The sequence below is a fragment of the Cetorhinus maximus genome, chromosome 19 (genome assembly GCF_964194155.1).
Source record: "Cetorhinus maximus chromosome 19, sCetMax3.hap1.1, whole genome shotgun sequence".
NCBI lineage: Eukaryota > Metazoa > Chordata > Chondrichthyes > Lamniformes > Cetorhinidae > Cetorhinus > Cetorhinus maximus.
The window spans coordinates 81954539-81976023 of NC_135897.1; the positions used below are offsets into that span (position 1 = coordinate 81954539).

At 40.5% G+C, this 21485-nt stretch overlaps 1 protein-coding gene across 4 annotated transcripts in view; it reads left to right on the forward strand.

Moving 5' to 3' along the window:
- The first annotated feature begins 17706 nt into the window (after positions 1-17706).
- LOC144693966 (carboxypeptidase B-like) overlaps positions 17707-21485 on the forward strand; it is a 33722-nt gene continuing 29943 nt past the window's right edge. For all 4 annotated transcript variants that reach the window (XM_078564246.1, XM_078564242.1, XM_078564244.1 and 1 more), the window contains exons 1-4: positions 17707-17827; positions 18306-18381; positions 18472-18596; positions 19390-19492. In XM_078564246.1, the coding sequence (XP_078420372.1) occupies positions 17757-17827; positions 18306-18381; positions 18472-18596; positions 19390-19492 (375 nt within the window). In that variant the 5' untranslated portion in view covers positions 17707-17756. The remainder of the gene's footprint in view (positions 17828-18305; positions 18382-18471; positions 18597-19389; positions 19493-21485) is intronic.

The following is a 21485-nucleotide window of genomic DNA, read 5'->3' on the forward strand; positions in this document are numbered from 1 at the left end:
ACCTTGACTTTAAAATTTGCATCATTATGTTCACTCTATAGCATCATCTCCCACCCACCCCCTCTCCCCATCCACCCGCCACTCACAGTAATCTCCTTCAGCCCTGCCAAGATCTCTGTGCTCCTCCAATTATGACCTCTTGCGCACTCCCTAATTCTTTTGCCCCTAGACTGATGGCTGTGTCTTTAGTTGCCCAGGCCCCACACTTGGTAATTCAAATCTGCATCTTCTCCACCTCTCCATCTCCCTTTTTACCATTAAGTCGCTCTTTAAAACCTACCTGTTTGACCAAGTTTTTGATGACCTGTCTTAATCACAGAATGGTTACAGCACAGAAGACCGCTATTCGGCCCATCTTGTCTGCGCTGACTCTCTGAATGAGGAATGCACATAGTGCCATTCCTCTGTCTTATTCCCCTAACCCTGCACATTCTTCCTTTTCAGATAATGATCCAATTTCCTCTTGACCAATTCAATTAAACCTGCTTCCACCACACGGTCAGGCAGCGCATTCCAGATCTTAACCAATCGCTCTGTGAGAAAGTTTCTCCTCATGTCCCCATTGTTTCTTTTGCCAATTACTTTAAATATGTGCCCTCTCATTCTCAGATCTTCCACTACTGGGAACATTTTGCTCCATGTCAGCTCTGTCCAAACCCCTCATGTTTTTGAATACTTCTAACAAATCTCCACTCAGCCTTCTCTTCATCAAAGAAAACAATTCCAAATTCTCCAATCTATGTAACTGAAGTAAATCTCTACATAATATCTCTTTATATGGCTCGGGGTCAGATTTTGTTTTTTAACACTCCTGTAAAACATCTTGGGATGTTTTTGCTACATTTAAGGTGCTGCATTAATGCGGCTTTTGTCAATGCCGATTTGCATTTACACAAGGATAATATTTCCAAAACTCTACACCATTAATGCAGTTTAATAGTCAGGCCTCAGAGGCCACAAAACCAAAGTCTAGAAAATCGTGGGAGATGCACCAATGATTTTGCAGTTTCCCAACAGTTGTGTACAAGACCACAGAATCAATGTGTGGGTCTCACAAAATTGACAATGTCATAATATGCCTTTAAGGGATAGCAGCATGACATCACTAGAAGGGGAGTGTGTCAGGCAATCCAGTTATATGTTCATTTTTCTTTTGAGCAGAGCACACATACAAAAACACAGCTCTGCCGCTGGTGTCTTCAAGCCTTCTACCATTGTATAAATGTTCTCATGTGCCTAGTTTCAATAAATGAACACACAATGTGTTTGTCTAGTCTCTTTTGAATGATTGGTGCATTTATATCACTATAAAAAACACAACACACAGCAGGGCACTTTTTATATACTAAATGCCCTCAGGACCTTCGCAAAGTAGAAGAAAGAGGGAGATAGAGTGGGGGCAAAACTTGAAGAGTTAAAGAAGGTAAAAAGAGACAGGCTTGAGGAGATTTTTGAAGGGAGACAATTAGCTAAGTGGAGGGGCTTAGGGAGCAAGCTCTAGGTCTGAGTTTGCTGCAGATGCAGGAGAGAGGAGACTTGAACCAGAACTCCACGTTGGTCAGTACTCCTAGTAAAATCACAAAACAGAAATAAAAGATTTCATTTATGTGGAGAGGCTAGAAAAGCTGAGATTGGTCTCCTTAAAGCTAAGAAGTTCAAGGGCATATTTAACAGAGATGTTCAAAATTGCAAAGGACTTTGAAAGAGTAAATAGGGACAAACTGCATCTAATGGCAGAAGGGGCAGTATCAGAGGTCACTGATTTAAAGTAGTTGGCAGAAGAGAGATGAGGAATTTAGTTTTTAACACAGTAAATTGTTCCGATCTGGACATCACTCTCTGGAAAGGCAATGGAAACCGATTCAATTCAAAAGGGTTGAAGTTTCGAGTCCGTATGACTCTTCTTCTGAAGAAGAGTCTATGCAGACTCAAAACATTATTTCTGTTTCTCTCTCCACGGATGATGCCAAACCTGATGGGTTTTTCCAGCATTTTCTGTTTTTATTCCCGATTTCCAGAATCTGCAGTATTTTGCTTTTATCAAATCAAAAGGGAAAGGGATAAATTCTCAAAGAGGAAAATGCAAGCAAGCAGGAATAATTGGATAGCTCTTTCCAAGACTCAGCACAGCCAGGAATGTCTTCTTTCTACGTTATATGGTTTTGTAATTCTATTGATCCTTTCAGAGCTTTTCATGATTTCATCAGAAATACTGAACTGAACAAAATTTCAACTCGTGCATTTGGAATGTCATTACATATGAGGGCCTGATGAAACTATTTCCTTAAGAACAGGATGAGCAAAGTGTGAAAAACCACTTTTTTATGTGGTAAAGGCTGTTTTACTTTGTCTTTATCACTGCCACTTTTCAACTTCACTTGCCAATGCCAGGGTGTGGAGAGTGTTAACTGCCTGTGCCTTGACTGCTCCCAAAATAAAAAAGAGGCTTCATCAAAGAAGTTCTAAATATTTCAGTTCTAACTGCCGGTCTTTGATTCTAGAAAGAACTACGGGTATATTGGAAGTTTAAGAAATCGACATGTAACATCTTATCTCAAAAAATACATTTCAAGACTGTGGATTGTGTACCAGGAATAGATAAGACTCAGCTGTGTCATCGAGATCAACACTCCACAAAGCTGCAGATAGCTTTCTCAAAATGATTTTAAAAACTCCCTGTGGACTGATTCCCAAATCCCTCCTGATGGACCTCGAGTTTAACAGCAGGCCGATTTTCCGCAAATCAATTTTGGTGCCAGCCCATTTGTGTGCCTATATTATGACAGTGACTACACTTCGAAAATATTTTTTTGGCTGTAAAGTGCCTTGTCATGTCCTAAGGTTGTGAAAGGCGCAATATAAATATAAAACTCCTTAATTCCTTCCTTCCCTCCTTCCATCCTGTCATGTGTGTTATAATGATATAAAGCCACCAATTGCTCATGCGGGATTGTGCAAACAAACTGTAGGTTCATGTATTAATTCTAGGTAGATGTAAACATATATACATGGGCAGAAAGCTTGAGGACATCAGAGCTGTGTGTATGAAGTGAGGCTGGATCACATCACACGCTTTCATTAAAGTGATGGCATGCTGCTGTCCCTTAAAGGCATATTACAACACGCCCCTTTCTTTTTCGACATACATTCCCCTCTTCCAAAGAAGGATAACTATTTACAAGACATGTTCATGTTTAGTTACCATTACATAAGGGTATAGGACTGGTGAATCTGAGTCTCTGAAGTGTAAAGGTAATCTGCTTGTACACCCAATCTTGTGATGGGAACTTTATCTGGAAGTGTCTTTAATAGCTCGCAGTGATCTGTGGGATTGTCATACTTGGATGTTGCTCCTGGTTGCATTTGGGATCTTGCCCTTGATGCAATAGGACTGTACGGTGGTTGAGGAGCCAGAATGGATCTGATTTATCCTCAGTTACCCCTCACCATTGCACCTTTGTGTGTAATGACTTCATAGGACCTTGGTTCCGAACAAATCCTTGTCACCTCAGCTGATTGCCATGTACCTTCTGTGGGATCCTGGATGTGAACTTGTTGAACCAAATCTAAACTTGGCAATGCTGCATCCACATTTTTATTGTGCATGTTGATCATCTTCTTTTACAGCTTTAAAAGGTGCTCTCTAGTTTCTGAGAGAGTAAAATGGGTAGGAGTAAGTAGATTCGCATGCACTGACGTACCAAGCATGAGCTCTGTCAGTGATGGAATAGGTATCCCTTCTGATGGCATAGGCGTCGCTTAAAGGTGTCACTCTCAGATGTAACACTGCAAAGTATTGCTCTTGCTTAATCTGTCTACTTCTGAGAATTAGGGATTTCACTGTACGAATCATTTGTTCCACTAGGCCATTAGACAGCGGGATTTTAAGTTCCTGCCAAAGTCAATGGCGTTTAGAATGGCACCTCATTTTACGGGCCATAAAATTCCAGCCCAGGGGCCATAAAATTCCAGCCCAGGAGTAACAGCAGAAGAGCTAAAGGTTCCCCTAAAGATATGGACTACATTGGAAGACTAGTGTGGAATCAGGTTAAATTTCTGTATTTGTCGACTAGAGTTCATGTCATTTTGGCAACAGCCTATAGAATCCATAGACCACTTAATCAGCAAATGCAGAGAAAAGGCTACTGTGATTTTTTGAAATACAGACCTAGCTGGTGGAATTATTGAATTGGTGATCACATTCACTCCGTTGGAAGAACTCTAGAAAGATCTTCTAGACAAGCACAAAGCATTTAGCAGTGACGAGCTACTCAAGGGTGAATGTATGCACAAAGTGATCCTTGCAGGTCGATGAAGTTTACAGGTCCTAAGTATAACCCTAACTGCGGGCTGACAAGTCCCCAGATCCTGATGGACTTCATCCTAGGGTCTTAAAAGAATTGGCTAGTGAGATAACTGATGCGTTGGCTTTAATTTTCCAAAATTCCCAAGATTCAGGGAAGGTTGATTGGGAGTTTGGAAAGATTGGAAAATAGCAAATGTAACTCCTTCATTAAAAAAGCAAGGGAGAAAGTAGGAAATTACAGGTGAGGTAACTTAACATCTGTCAGAGTTATGCTTCAGTTATACGGGGCTTTGGTGAGACCACATCTGGAATACTGTGTACAGTATTGGTTTCCTTATTTAAGGAAGGGTGTAAATTGCATTGGAAGCAGTTCAGAGACGGTTTACTAAACTGATATCTTGATTGGGCAGGTCGTTTTATGGGAAAAGGTTGAACAGACTAGGCTTGTATCCACTTGTGTTTAGAAAAGTAAAAGGCGACTTGATTAAAACATATAAGATCCTAGGAGCCTTGACAGGGTGGATGTGGAGAGGATGTTTCCTCCTCTGGAAAAGCCTAAAACTAGGAGCCACTGTTTAAAAATAAGGGGTCGCCCAGTTAGGACAGAGATGTAGAGAATTTTTTTTGTTATTTTTGCTCATGTCTATCATTGTAATTCTAATTAAAACCAAAACTGCAGCTTAATCTGTGTAAAATAATGTAACGGTGCATTATTCCCTGTGGTTGGAATCCTTCTAATCCTGCCATAAGCAGTTTACTGTGCTAAGGGCTAATTTTCAGACGTGTAGCTAGTTAAACCAAATACTGCAGAGTGTGAAACAGTTCCAGGTGAATTCAATCTGCTAATGGAAATTGGGGCCAATCTATTTACATGGGAAAAGTCCAAACTGTATCAGGGTGTTATAGACAAAACAGTAAATATTACATGTACAGGAAGTTATGAGAGGTAACATTAACATTTTGAAAGTAAAGCTAGTTGGGGCCGATTCCTTTATCCTATGCTTTCAGGTCTGAGTCTGTAGCACTTGTTTCTACCCTGGCTCCGAATTCTGCCAAACCCGTTCTCTGCTCAGAGCCTCAGTCCAATGACAGCCAACATAACCAATGCAAAGCACAGGTTGGCATCACCATGGATCTCCCAACTTCTACAGGAAGACCGCAATCAGAAGTGATAATAGGCATGTTATAATTAAAGTATAGCACATACAAGTCTCAGTGTCAGTTGTGGCTCACTGGTAGCACTTTTGCCTCTCTGTCAGAAGATTGTGGGTTCAAGTCTCATTAAAGCAAGAGTCTGTCTGGCACCTTGGATGGTTGTAAACTGTCCCATGGTACTATTTTCAAGAAAAGTGATGCAGTTCTCCCCAGTGACCTGGCCAATATTTATCCCTCAACCAACATCAATAAAACAGCTTGTTTTGCCATAATCACATTGCTCTTTGTGGGAGCTTGCTATGCACAAATTGTCTTCAGTGTTTCGTACATTAGAACAGTGACCGTTGTGATATGTAAATGTGTCTTTAAGGGAGCATATCTTAAGCTGCTGTCAATTGCTATCACCGTGACAGGATGTATTAGTCCTATGACCTGCATTCAGTCTACAGCAGCGAATGATAGAAGTCGGACATGTATAATTAACCTCCTAGTTTTGTATATAGTTTTATCTTCAAGTGAAGAACCCATATTATTGTTTCACCAATCCTTGTTGTGTGAATAGAAGACCGTTATAGCGACTACATTTCAAAAAGAACTAAAGCACTGTGGGATATCCTGAGGCCATGAAAGTGCTATAAAAATGCAAGTTCATTTTTTCTATATTTTTCACAAGTAAATCCTCCACATTTTCCAGGCTCTCATCTGGACATCATGTAGTTGGACGATTGGAACTTGCTAGTACGAAACATAAGTGTAAAACCTTACTGGTTTATCAAAGATAGCTCAAACCTGAGATTAGTTTGAACCTTGTAACCATTTCATCAACTATAAGAGGCCTACTTGCAATCTTCTGTTCCCAACAAGAAGGCCACACTCTGAGATTGCAACTTAGATCAAAGGCTACACTGACTCATTCCTTAGGGCAATGCCTTAACCTAACCAGGGTCAAGCTGCCTGGTTTAAATTTCAAACAATGCTTGGCAGTTAACTGTCAATCATCATCAATTGATGCATTCTCCACGGCAACCCTCTACCAATCAAAGTTCATTTGCCAACCAATCAGCATTCCCTTCTCATACAGCATAAATTGTTGTTTCTGCTGTTCCTCTGGTCCTCTGTTATTGAACCCCCATCAACAAGTTCCTCTTCCATAGCACAGACTCATCCCTACAATCGAGAATGCAGCATTAGCAAAATGAAAACTCAGTCACGGCATGAATTGAAGACTTTGAAAGTGTCAAGGAATGCAGATATCCTTTGCCCTAACTGCTGCCATGTGGTGAGCATGACGTCATCACAGACCTTTAAAAGACACTTGAGTTTCTGAGAGAAATAAACATTGGCCATTTCAGATGGGGGAGAGAGGGTGGAGTTTGCACGGGAGTAATTAATTAGATTAAGTTGTGATATGTTAAGGAGAATTACGGTCTCATGAAGCTTGCTTTTGGTGTCATTGTTCATGAATTGGTTATGATTTTTCCTTCTGTTTATCTTGTCCCCTTTCTCAGGAGATATGTTGAAGCTTTTTGTCTTGCACTTGTCAGGACACTTCGCAAGAATACCAATTTCAGGGGAAACAACAATTTACACTGTATGAGAAGGGAATGCTGATTGGTTGGCAAATGAGCTCTGATTGGTAGAGAGTTGCCATGGAGAATACACCAATTGATGATGACTGACAGTTAACTGCCAAGCATTGTTTGAAATTTAAACCAGGCAGCTTGACCCTGGTTGGGTTAAGGCATTGCCCTAAGGAATGAGTCAGTGAATGGCTGTCATTTATTTTGTTTAGTTGAAACAGGTGCAATAACAAAATAAGTGACAGCCATTCACTGACTCATTCCAGGACAATGCCTTGACCAATCAGGGTCAAGCTGCCTGGTTTAAATTTCAAACAATGCTTGGCAGTCAATTGTCAGTCACCATCAATTGGTGCATTCTCCATGGCAATGCCTCTACCAATCAGAGTCCACTTGCCAACCAATCAGCACTCTCTTCTCATACAGTGTAAATTGTTGTTTTCCCCTTACATTGGTATTCTTTCAAAGTGTCCTGATAAGTGCAGGACAAAAAGCTTTGACATGTCTGTTTTTTAAGCAATACTCAAATTTTGTACTTCCAAACGATTATGAAACAAAATTACTTGGGAATGGAATGGTAATGCGGGAGGTTACGCTGTATATTGCATGGAACATGCTTGATTAACCTGATAATTGTTTTCCATCCTTCTTTGCACTCTAAGGACTTTGAAAAACTCTCCAAAAAGTATCAAATAGAGGCAGTATGGAATTACCCTTCTAGGTAAGGCCCTAATTCCAGATTTAGCTTGCAACTTCAGACTGTGGTGTTAAACGTGTTTCTGTAATGCAATAAGGAGCACTGCATTGTTGGATGTGTGCTGTTCAGATGCAACATTAAATCGTGATCCCGTTTTTCATCCCAGGTGGACATAAAAAATCCTATTTCAAGAAAGAGCAATGATGTTTTCCCCAGTGTCCCAGCTGACATTTATCCAACAAACAGCGGATTATCTGGTCTTTATCACACCGCTCTGAGGGGGGCGTTGCTGTGTGCAAATTGGCTGCCGTATTCAATATTATAATGCAAGTCATTGGCTCTAAAGCACTTTGGGACGTCCTGAGGTTGTGAAAGGCATTATAGAAATACAAGTCTTTTTTTCTTTTCTGGAGATAAAAGGGATTGAAGGACATGCTGTGGAAATGAATATTTCGATTTGAATTATGAAACAATCTTAACATTTTTAATGGGATATGTAACAATAGCATAAAAGTTATCATTTCTTCACATACTGTTTTGCATGGAAGTTTGCCAAAGGTGCTATGCTTTGTCACTGGACACTGAACTCTTATATCACAAATAACCTCTTGCTGCTGATTCATCCAGCTTAGCAACTTGGATCTATGCCAGTCCTCATTTTGGAATATACAATGTGCCATCTGAATGTACTTTCCATTTTCTAATAGTCCATATGAAGTTCAGCTCATGATGTGATGTTACTACACAGATAATGGGCAATAGCATAAGAAACATTGATATATGCAACTATTTAAACATGTTTTTTCAAGGTTACCTTTTGTTATATTTGTTCATGAGATGTGGGCATGCTAGCAAGGCCAGCATTTATTGCCAGTCCCTGATTGCCCTTGAGATAGTGGTGGTGAGCTGTCATCTTGGACCACTGTAGTCCATGTGGTGTAGGCATGCCCACAATGCTGATAGGGAAGGAGTTCTAGGATATTCACCCTGCAACAGTGAAGGATGATGTGCGAATTTGAGGAAAACTTGCAGTTGGTGATGTTCTTATGCATCTACTGCCCTTGATATTCTAGGTGGTAGATTTTTGCAAGATGCTGTTGAAGGAGCCTTGGTGAGTTGCTGCAGTGCATCTTGTAGATCATACACACTGCTGCCAGTGTGTGCCTGTGGTGGAGGGACTGAATGCTTCAAGTGGTGGATGAAATGTGCCTAGTCTCAATAAATGAGCCCACAGCGTGTTTCCCCAATCCCTAATGTACGATTGGTGCTTTGTGTCTTGTACAGTAAATAAGCCCAAGGTATTATTTCATTACAATAACACAGCAGTGGTGAGACAGGTGGCAGCAAGGTTAAGTACAGGTAAGACAAGGTGAACAGCCTTAGATTGTGCTACATGGCATGAGAGGACCCTCAGCGCTTTGGTCAGATCACAACAAAGTCACAGTGTTGGAGAGTGTTGAAAACGTAGCATTGTGACTGCAAGAGAAAACTTTGGAGACGCAGCACTGAGCTAGTGCTCAAGTAAAAAGCTGGTAAGCAGCTGGAACTCTCATGATGAGATTGCAGCTCATAGTCTGCCAGTTCTGTGAGTGGGACAGCATATCTAGAGGACCAGCGCCTGGTTAGCTCAGTTGGGGAAGGTGAGCCACCAGGCTGTGGGCTGCATTGATAATGAGTGAGGGAGACCAGATGAAAACAAAACAAAAGTCAGAAAAATTGGGCCAGAGAAGATTCCGATTGTAACAAGTGGATTCGGGAGTTGCTGAGCAATGAACTGAATAAAAAGCAAAGATGCCATTATTCGATGGTGTGTTCCCACCACAACTCGTCTTCATTGGCACACAAAAGCAGCTACAGCGACATTCATCCCAGGTACTACAGAAGAAGGAAGGTCAAAGGGATATTATCAAAATGTCCACAAAATTCCCCAGTTTGAATTGGGATGCAGCTGACCTACTATCTGAATTCAAAATGTTTAAACAACACATATGGCTTCTTGATTCAACTGCATCTGAACCAGACAAGCAAGCCATAAAAATTTGCCTAGCAATTGGGAATGGAGATCTACACGGGCTGAACATGTCAGGATTAACAGCAGAAGAGCTAAGGGATCCACAAAAGATATGGATTACATTGAAGACCGGTTCAAAATCTGGTTAAACTTCCATATTCATCGACTAGAGTTCATGTCAATTCGACAACAACCTATAGAGTCCATAGACCACTTTGTCAGCAGACACAGTGAAAAGGGTGCATACTGTGATTTTTCAAACTCAGAACTAGCAGACTGAATTGTTGAGTTGGTAATGGCATCCACTCCCATGGAAGCATTCCAGAAAGATCAGCTAGACAAGCCCAAAACATAGAGCATCGATGAGCTACTCAAGGATGGACATTCTGTTTTTGCTTTGGATTTCCAGCATCTGCAGTAGCTTTTTGTTTTTAAGTATGAAGCGATCTTCGCAGGTCAACAAAGCTTACAGGTCCTAAATGCAATTGTTGATGCACTCACTAGAAAACCCAAACCTAGCAAGATCCAGTCCAGCTTTTCAACAATTCTTCAAGGCATGTGGCAGAAAGGGCCATTGGCAGCGGCAGTGCACTAGAGCAAAGGCTGATGCAGCTACAAACAGCCATGCACTGATCCAAACAGAGCATACGCAACAGGTACCTTCAAGCAATAAGAATGGCCATTCTGTATCCCATCAGAAACATGTACATGAGCTGACTGACAAACCAGAAAATGATGATGATAAGCATGACAAGAGGAAGAGGGGAAAATACATGCTTCACACTATCAATCTTGTTGAAAATGTAGATGCCGTCATTTTGTCCAAAGTTTTTGCCAAGGTTTGAATTGCCCGACCCAAGAAAGTTGGTAACTATTTATTGACCAAAGAATGACACAGGGCCAAGTGCCAACATAATACCTCTGTGAATTCTCAAAGATATGCATCCACAGACATGAAAGGCCATGGCAAAACCTACTGCTACACAACTTTCAACGTACAATGGTTCACTAATTCCATGTGGAGTATCCATTATTCTGGAGTGCAAGTACAATCAATCCTCTTGGATATCACAGATGTTCTATGTGGTGGAAACTAAACACCCAGCATTGCAGGACTACCAGCATGTCATGACTTCACACCAGTGAAGTCCATGGAATCAGTCAGGCATCAAAAGTCAGATCAGCATCAGAAACAACTCCTGTCACCTCAGTTCATAACCTAGCATTGAAATATCCAGAATGTTTAGACAAAATTGTCAGTTTCAAGGGACCTGCAACATTACACTTGCAGGAGAATGCAAGCCTGTCAATTGATCCAACACGTAAGTGCAGCATCCACATACAAGACAAATTGAAGATAGAACTAAACAAAATGCAGAAAGGCAGCATCACTAGAAGAGTGCAAGAGCATGCAGATTGGTGCAGCTCAATCACAAAGAAATACAGATCATTGAGACTATGCCTCAATCCACAATGTTTAAATGCAGCTTTGAAACATTGTCCTTACAAAATACCCACATTAGAAGAGTTCAATCCGAGATTTACAGGTGCAAATGAAGCTTCATGCCAAGTATGGTCACAACATCTCACGGAGAAGTCCCAAGAGCGTACAACATGTTGTACCCCATTCAGACAATACTGTTTTCACTGAATTCCTTTCAGGCTATCCGTGAGCCAAAATCTCTTTCAAGATCACATGGACCACATTACCTGCACTGTGCCAGGATGCATCTGCATCGCAGATGACATAGCTGTTGTGGGAAGAACAAAGCAAGAACATGATTATAATCTGCACGCATTGATGCAAGCAACACATAATGAAGGATTGGTGTTCAACATTCTGAAATGTGACAACAATGTGCAGCAGATCAATTTCTTCGGTTCTATTTATTCCAGTGCTGGTATATGTCGTGCTCCAAGTAAAATAGGGGATATTAGGAGAGGCGATGGCATCATGGTATTTTCACTGGACTAGTATTCCAGCCACCCAGGATAATGTTTTGGGGACCTGAGTTTGAATCCCGCCGTGAATTTAATAAAAAAATCTGGAACTGAAAGTCTGATGATGACCATGAAACCATTGTCGATTGTTGTAAAAACCCATCTGGTTCACTAATGTCCGTTAGGGAAGGAATCTGCTGTCCTTACCTGGTCTGGCCTACACGTTACTCCAGACCCACAGCAATGTGGCTGACTCTTAATTGCCCCCTGAACAAGGGAAATTAGGGATGGGCAACATATGCTGGCCTAGCCAGAGACTCCCACACCCCATGAACGAATAAAAAAAAATTAAGGCCATGCCAGTTCCTCAAGATAAGGATGATCTTCAAAGGCGTCTTGGTCTCTTTAAGTTCTTGTCCCCATACATTCCCAATTTCAGTCAAACGTCTTATTTGCTGTCATGAAGCTATTGGTGTATATAATATTATTGGAAAATATTTTTCTTTTAAAATAGAGGTTTAGTCTGTGGGTGTGTCTTAATTGGATTAAAGCCAGCTAGTCTGGGTGCTTTGATGTGTACTAGTTTTGATATGTAGGAGAGATAGTGTGCATTTGCATTTTTTGAATAGAGCATTCAAGAAGTGGGGTAGAAACAGACACCCATCTGGCAGATACCAAGCCATATGTTTATATTACTAATAAAATTGGCAATATGAAAGGGGTTTTATTGCTAGAGAGGTTTATTTTGGAGGTTGGTGATACAATGAGAATTTACATTCAATGGGGGTGGTAGGTATAACTTCAGCAGTGTTATGTGTGCAGAGCAGAGGCAATGTAAGATCAAAAGGCAGCTGTAAGCCTCCAACTGTCTCCACAGGAACCAAAGTGAAAAGAACCTCATTTTGAATTCATAAGGTGAAAATGCATTGCCTGGTGTCTAGTTAAGTCTATGGGTTGTTGTTGCCTTAATGGCAATTAGTTTGTGAATTTATTAAAACTTATGATCGTAGTGATTTGAAGCCATGTGTATATACATTTTAATCTGTGTAAATTAATATAATGTTTCATTTAGTTTAATGTGAAGTCTCGAGAACTGATGGTCTGATTCCTGAATTTAGGGTCACATCTCAAACATAACATTTAAAATTATAGGTTATGACAGTTAAAGTTTCCCTCTGGGATTTTCAAATAGCTCAGCTTTACCAACTGCATGGGTCATAACATTGCTAAGAGAATTGTTGAGAAAGGATGTGCCTTTCCTATGGCATGAAGACCACCAAACCCTCTTTGAGGCACTGAAACAGCCATTATCAGAAGCATCAACATTGCAATTTTGCGATCCTAGGGAGACAATTACCTTGGAGATAGATGCCTCACAGAAAGGTCTGGGAGCCTACTACAAAAAGGCAAATTGATTGCATTTGCGTCAAAATTTCTGTCCATAACTCAATCCAACTACTTGACCATCACGGGGGAAACATTGGTTTTAGTATTTGGAATCATGTGCTTTCATACCTATCTGCTCAGCAAAATATTTCTGGTAGAGACTGGCCACAAGCCTCTGGAGATGATTTGGTGAAAACCATTGACCAGTGCACCGCCAAGATTGCAACATCTCTCAATAAAGATTCAAGGTTACGGCTGTAAGATAGTCACAAGCCAGGTAACTTGATGGTCACATCAGATACACTTAGCAGATTGCCTAACCCAGTGAAAGCAAAAGATATATTCTTGGATCTACAAGTTCACTTCTTGACAATGAACTTGAAGATGTTCTCCAAATTGATATGGTACATTTTGTGCAATGCAAATACCATCAGCTACAAGAAGAAATGGTGAAAGATTCCAGACTACAGAAACTGTGGAAAAACATCATGAAAGGATGGCCTGATTTAATTCAGAATGTCCATGAACAAGTGCGACCATTTTGGTCTTATCGGGATGAACACTGCATCTCCTGGAGACTCATTTTTAAAGGCAAGCGGGTCATCATACCGGAATCTTTGCAACCTGATGTTCTTCAACAACTTCATCACTCACACATGGGCATAGATTAGATGAGAACACTCATAAGAGAGATGCTTTATTGGCCGTTATGAACAATTACATTAATTGTCATCATCAAAAGGTGCGAGGCAAGTCAAGAGCATCTGCCAAGCCAGCACAAAGCACCACTGATTCCACATGAAGTTCCTACCATCCTTTGTCCAAAATTGCATCCAACCTCTTTCATGTACATGACACTGACTTCATCATCATCAACTATTTCACCAAATACTCCATTATTTGATAATTGCACAAAATGTCAAGCACAACTGTCACGCACACTCTAAGTGCTATTTTCAGTTTATTTTAAGTGCCTAGAGAGATCATTACGGATAATGGTCCACAATTTATTGGTTAGATATTTCAGGATACATATGAAAAATGGAATATCGATCACACAACTTCTCCTCATTATCCTAGATCTAACGGCCTAGCTGAATGAATGTTTCACAAAGTGAAATCCTTAATTCTCAAACGTAAGCAGACCAAACAACATTGCAATGTTACATCTGAGAGCGATACCTTTAAGTGCAATTATTCCATCACTGGTAGAGCTCATGTTCGGCAGACCAGTCCATACCAATTCACCTGCTCTTATGTATTCTACTCTCTCAGAAACTAGAGAGCAGCTTTTAAAACTGCAAGCAAAGATGACCAATGTGCATGATAGGAATGCAGGTACAGAGTTGCCAAATTTAGAGTTGGGACAATAAGTTCACATCCAGGACCCTACAGAAGGCACATGACAACCAGTCGAGGCGAAAAGGATTTGTTCAGAACCAAAGTTCCATGAAATCATTATACACAAAGGCACAGTGGTGAGACATAACCGTGGACAAATCAGATCCATTCCAGCTCCTCAACCACTGTACAATCCTATTGCACCTAGGACAAGATCACAAACGCAACCAAAGCAAGATCCAAGAATGACAACTAAGGCTGGATCACATGACATGTTTTTCTTCTAGTGACTTCATGCTGATATTCCTTAATGGCATATTACAACTTTATCCTTTATTTTTAAAGGTACTTTCCCTCCTTCAAAGAAGTAGAACTATTGAAAATATATTCATGTTTAGTTATCATTACATAAGTGCATAGAACTCATGAATCTATGAGTCTCTAAAGTGTAAAGGTAATCTGCTAGTACGCCTAGATCTTGTGATGGTAACATTGTCTGGCGGTGTCTTTAATTGTTCACAGTGACCTAATTTTTGCTTCAGTTGTTGGTTGGACTAAGCTGTTGTAAAGTTTTTACCTGAGCAGTTAACTGAGCAGGACATGAAGTTCATGCGTTGTACCATAAGAATCATTATCACTCTAGAAAGTAGTCAGATGCTCAATTTCACATCTTGTCTTAATAAAGACTCTTGCAGCAATGCAGTGACTCCGTAATGATCCCAGGAATGAAAGGCTTAACATATGAGGAACGTTTGAGGACTCTGGGTCTATACTCAATGGAGTTTAGAAGGATGAGGGGGGATCTGATTGAAACTTACAGAATACTGAAAGGGCTAGATAGAGTGGACGTGGGGAAGATATTTCCAATAGTAGGAGAGACTAGGACCCGAGGGCACAGCCTCAGAATAAAGGGAAGGCCTTTTAGAACAGAGATGAGGAGAAACTTCTTTAGCCAGAGAGTGGTGAATCTATGGAATTCATTGCCACAGAAGGCTGTGGAGGCCAGGTCATTGAGTGTATTTAAGACCGAGATAGATAGGTTCTTGATTGGTAAAGGGATCAAAGGTTACAGGGAGAAGGCAGGAGAATGGGGTTGAGAAACTTATCAGCCATGATTGAATGGCGGAGCAGACTCGATGGGCCGATTGGCCTAATTTCTGCTCCTATATCTTATGGTCTTATGGTCTTATGGTAACGCTTAACACAATGCACCAACATTATGAATCCCTGATAGTGGCATGTCAACTTTCTGTGTCAATGTCAAGAATGGTACCAACTGGCATTACAGAGCAGAGAGTTTGAGAGATCCCATTAGGATTACCGACTACTAGTGAGAGATTGAGAACTATGGATAACAAGAGCATTACTAACTCTTATCGACTGAATGAGGAGATTACACTAAGTAATATTACACAAACTGATGGTCCTAATGGAGACCAAAGATATAGAGATGTTGCAATTGTATGTGCTACTAAGACTGAAGAGAGAAAGTCAGAGAAAAGAGCCACAATTCATGCTAACTTGAACAAAGAGATATAGGAAAAGAGGTGCGAAGGTGATGTAGACAGAGAATTCCCCTTTCACCTAGGTTTGATTCAGTACCAGACTGAGGAGTTAAACAATTGCTGCAAAAAATGAAATGAGTTGCCTCCAGATTCTGGATATATGTCCACAGCACATGGTGCCCTGCTGTTTGTCACTAACTGGCAGCAAATTAATAATCTGTTATGATGTGGCAGATGATGTGTGCAATGTGGACCAAATCTACAAGGGAAACATGGTCTCACTTTCACAACGGTTTTGCAATTTGTATCTACCATGAGAAGATGTGTGCACTGAATTCAGAGGTAATGAGTCCACCAAGACCTTTAGAGATTTTCAAAATTAAATTAAAATATTTATTAACAAAATAAAAGATTTCAAGCACGTACATAAGTCTACAATTACTACTATAAAAAATCCTAAAATTTCTAATTGACCTGACTCCCAGTTGCACACCCCCTTTAAGGCAACAGTCCAAAATAGATTTTAGATTTGAATTAAAACCAGCAAGTTAACACAATACCCACTTGACAGTGGAATTCCAAATGGCTTCCCCAACTTCAGTTACTTTACATAGCAGCCTAATGCACAAATGGCTGGAGGCTGCTTGAAGGCTGTATCACACGCTCCTGTTAGATCTTACATGGTCCTCTCCTCACATAGCCTTTTAGTCTCCTTTTTATATGTTTCTCTCTCTTTAATATTTAAATTCTATTGTTCCATATGTCTTTGAAACTGTATCTTCCTCATAGTGGGAGGTGGTGGTTTGGTGGTATTGTCACTGGACTGGTAATCTAGAGACCCAGAGTAATGCCCTGGGACCTGTATTCAAATCCACCTGGAAGATTGTGGAATTTGAATTCAATAAATATCTGGAATTAAAAATCTAATGATGACCATGAAACCATTGCCCCAATTGTCATTGAAAAAACAAGTCTGAAAGTAAATCTGCTGTCCTCACCTGTGACTCCAGACCCACAGCAATCTCTTAAAGATACCCTCTGAACTCGGGCAATTAAAGATGGGCAATAAAAGCTGGCCTATCAAGTGACACCCACATCCCATTAATGAATAAAGAGTTAAAAAAAACTTTCATGTTGCCAATATTGTCAGTAACCTTTGGGAAAAATACACACTCATTAGCCTTGCTTATCTGGCTAGTTGTAAATAGACTAACATCCCTTTGAAATCCAACAATCCTTTCATTTACCTAAAAATGCAAATTCCCTTCACACCTTACATGCTAAGCCAGCATCCCTGTTTACTCATTAGCATTTCAAGTACATTTCTACACCTAGCTTCTTTTCATGATTTCAAGCTTGCAATCTACTTGACTCCAAATGTAATTAAACCATACAGACAGAACCACCTATACTTACACACATAAACCTACCTTACAATAAACCAGAAAAATATTATGAAAATTATTATGCTTTCATCACAATTATTATACAAAACTTTCTGTGGTAGTGCAAGATCTCTTACAGCAAGAAGTTCCAGGCTAGTGGTGCATTTGAAAAACATTTTTCATAAGAAATGAGATAACTATTAAGCTGTTGTGGTACAGGATATTCTTGACTACATGCATTGCTGAGAACATCACTATTCAGATAATCAACCAGAGGGAAGTTCCATTTCAGAAATACCCATATCAGAAAGCAATTGAATGTTGCCAAAGATATGAGAAGGCATATTTCAGGCATGTTACTCTCCACTTGTTGCATATTTGCTGCGGACACTGTATAGAGTATAAATGTGTCGGACCTAACCGGGTGTGTCTTACAATCCAGGAAAACAATGGAAGCACTTTTATTTCTGGGTTTTGTTGCAATTATTTCAGGTGAAGCTGCAGTTGGTAAATATGCTGGGTAAGGAATGTCCCTGAATTTATAAAATTATTGTCCTTATTTTTAAATCCTCCCATAGCCTTAGCCCTTCCTATCTCTGGAACCTCCTCCAACCTAAATCCACTGATATCTCTGCACTCTTCCAATTCTTGCCTCATATGCATCCCCCATTCTCTTTGCCCTATTATTGATAGCCATGCCTTCAGCTGTCTCAGCCCTAAGCTCTGAAATACCCCCCTCCCCCCCCAAACCTCTTTGCCTCTCTACCTCTCTTCCCTCCTAAAGATATCCTTAAAAACTGAATTTTTTGATCAAAAGTTTGTTCAGCAGTTTTAATATCTCCTTTGGTTCTGTGTTAATTTTTCTCTGATTATTCCTATGAAGCACCTCGGGTCAATTTGCTTTGTTATAGCCGCTATATAAAGGTAAGTTGTTGTTTTGAGTGTGCCGTGAATTTCTACTGCACACACTAAAAATGACAGATCACTTGTGTTGCAAGGGACAAAGTTCTGCGTCTGAAGCCGGAAAATGAACAGCACCTACAGTTTATAAGGGATGTGTCCCGCTCTGCGGAGGTATGATTTCACCTTTGCTATTTCACACGCCGATATTGAATTAAGTTTGATGAAACGAGACCATTAATTGTGTTATTGATGTGCGCACAGGTTGATTTTTGGCAGCCACATTCGGTTGAGCTGGTGACCACAAACAGGAGTGTGGATTTCAGGGTCGGTGCTGGATGGGCCTCGGAAGTTCAGGCTGGACTGAAGAAGATTGGATTGAAATATGAGTTAGTGTCAAATATTGACTTTCACCAAGCAGAAACATTTGAGGGTTCTGGGGGGGGGTTGTTGAGTTTCTGTCCTTGGGTGTAATCGGTGACCTGTCACAAATTGCGCTCAAAATTGCCCTAGTTCTCTGAATGAAAATGTTTTCCTCATGTTTTCGCTCAAACTCATTTGCCATATCACCAAACATAAAATCTTCCATGACCCAATGAAATTTGGGTAGTGTTTTACAACCGAATTGCTTATTTTATTTTGGCATTTAAAAATATTCCTTGATGTTTTTAAGAGTGGTAACCTGGTGCAGTTGAATTAATACAGCTGAAAACCGATTTACCACGAAAGAATAAGCATTTAAAAGGCGCGTCTAGCCCACCCCTGTGAGAAAGCCAATTTTAAATAGCTGGAAATAACTTTGAAAACTATACTGAACCATTTAGTAGTTACGCTGGTGTGCAGCAGTCACTTGCTTAGTGAATTAAGAAAAACGTTTAAAAGCTTTTCATATGCACCTACTAATGCCCCTGTGTCTAAAGAAAATACTGCTCAATGTTAAGAGTCTCCTCAAAGGCTTGAAAAGAGGAGCAATTATTAGGAACTTTTCATGCTGACTAATTTGTGACCATGGCTGGCTCATAATGCAATATTTTTTCCAACCAGCACAAAAGGTGGTGGAAACTCAATTTGTGCTGGGTGTAATCTGTAAATTTGGGCGAATTGTGCCCCTAGCAAAAGCTCTTGCCCCTTTGTCTTTACAATCCAGATTTATCATATTAAAATTAATCTTACATTGCACAGCATATTAATTGAGAACGTGCAGAACCTGATGGAGAAACAGTTTGACCGAAACAAGACGGATTCCACGGGCTACGACTACGAAAAGTATCATCGGTGGGATGAGGTAAAAATATGATTCTGGCACACAATAGAACTGAAATTCACCAAATGTAAAATCATTTTAAAGGTTTAAAATCTGATATTCGAGGGGGGGGGGGAGGTTAAGAATTCCTCTGGTCACTCTGTATGGTGATATCATAAACATGTTTTTGAAGGTTTTCTTTGCTCAGTGATTATAGTGAAACTTTTGAAATGTGTTTACAATTTTGCTGGCTGATAGGACATCTACACAAATGCAGTGTTGATATACCATCACAACCAGAGGAAGTCTTGGGCTAGAAATTGGCATTTTGTTCAGGCTTAAAATGTGCACAATGCTTGCCAATTTGATAGCCAGGTGGCCTGCATCCAAGCTATGTTCCCAGTGCTAAATTCATGGGGATTATTATAGGTGTCCTAGAAATTTGCCCAAAACAGATATTTTGCTCCTTGGTTATTAGTGGTCTAGTGTCATTGAAGGGTGTGTGTGTGTGAATGTGTTATTTTAATGGTTATAACATAAATCATTCCGTGAATGCAAAAGAAGAAGCGATTTCCACCCCCCCCCCCCCCCCCCCCCCCTCCATCTCCAGAGTTCTGTGATGGGCTATTTCTGTTGCCCTCCCCAAACCCTCTTCTGGAACTTACCCATGGGTCAATGTTAGTGAGGCCACTAGCCTGAAGCAGATTTTGCTCATGGAGGTGCAATGGCAACTCATCCCGAATAAGCTTATGAGGCCCAACGTCTTTTTTTTTTTGCCTTTTCTTAGGCCCCTAGGTTCAAGCATCACTGCCTCCACAGACCCAGACCAACATCTATTCCCCTTATCTTTTAACTGGCCGAAAGAAAACTAAAAATGCTGTTTACATTTAGCTAGTTAGCACCCATTATTGCAAGGGTTGACAGACTTAGAAACATAGAATGATGCAGTACAAAAGGTCACCTGTTCACCCATCAAGCCTGTGTCAGCTCTTGGAAAGAGCGATCCAATTAGCCCCACTTCCCTGCCCTTCTCCCTGCAAAATTTTCCTTTTCAATTATTTATCCAGCTCCTGACTGAAAGTTATTATTCTACCGCTGTTTAAGTCAGTGCGTTCCAGATCATAACAATTCATTGCACAATGTCATAATCTTAATCAGGTCAACATTTAAAGCATTTTTTTTACCAATCCAAACAGGAGCTGCTAACAACTACGTTATCAAATTATGAAATTGCACTTTTTTCTTTCATGGGATGTGGGTATCACTGCAATGGCCAGAATTTGCTGCCCATCCCCAATTGCCTTTGAACTGAGGGGCTTGCTTGGCTAGAGTTAACCACATTGTTGTGGATCTTGAGACACACATAGGCCAGACCAGGTAAGGATGGCCCATACATATTCAACACTATATGAGTGTACTATAGGCCCCCAAACTGTCAGAGAAATAGAAGAGCAAATACGTAGGCAAATTTCAGAGGAGTGTAAAAGTAATAGGGTAGTAATAGTGGGGGATTTCAACTTCCCCAACATTAACTGGGTAAGTCATAGTGTGATAGGTTTAGAGGGAGCGAAATTCTTAAAATGCATCCAGGAGAGCTTTTTAAGCCAGTATGTAACAGGTCCTACAAGAGAGGGGGCGGTCCTGGACTTAGTTTTAGGGAATGAAGCCGGGCAAGTGGTAGAGGTATCAGTGGGGGAGCATTTTGCAGATAGTGATCATAACTCCGTTAGATTCAAGGTTGTTATGGAAAAGGACTAGGATGGGCCAGAAATCAGAGTTTTAAATTGGGGGAAGGCCGATTTTAATAAGATCAGATCTGATTTGGCCAGAGTGGACTGGGAGCAGCTACTTTTAGGTAAATCTGCGTCAGAGCAGTGGGACTCATTCAAGAAGGAAATAGGGAGAGTACAGGACCTCATTGGTGGAGAAACTATTGGAAGCAATTCTGAGGAACAAAATTAATCTACACTTGGAGAGGTCGGGATTAATCAAGGACAGTCAGCATGGTTTTGTTAAGGGGAGGTCATGTCTGACC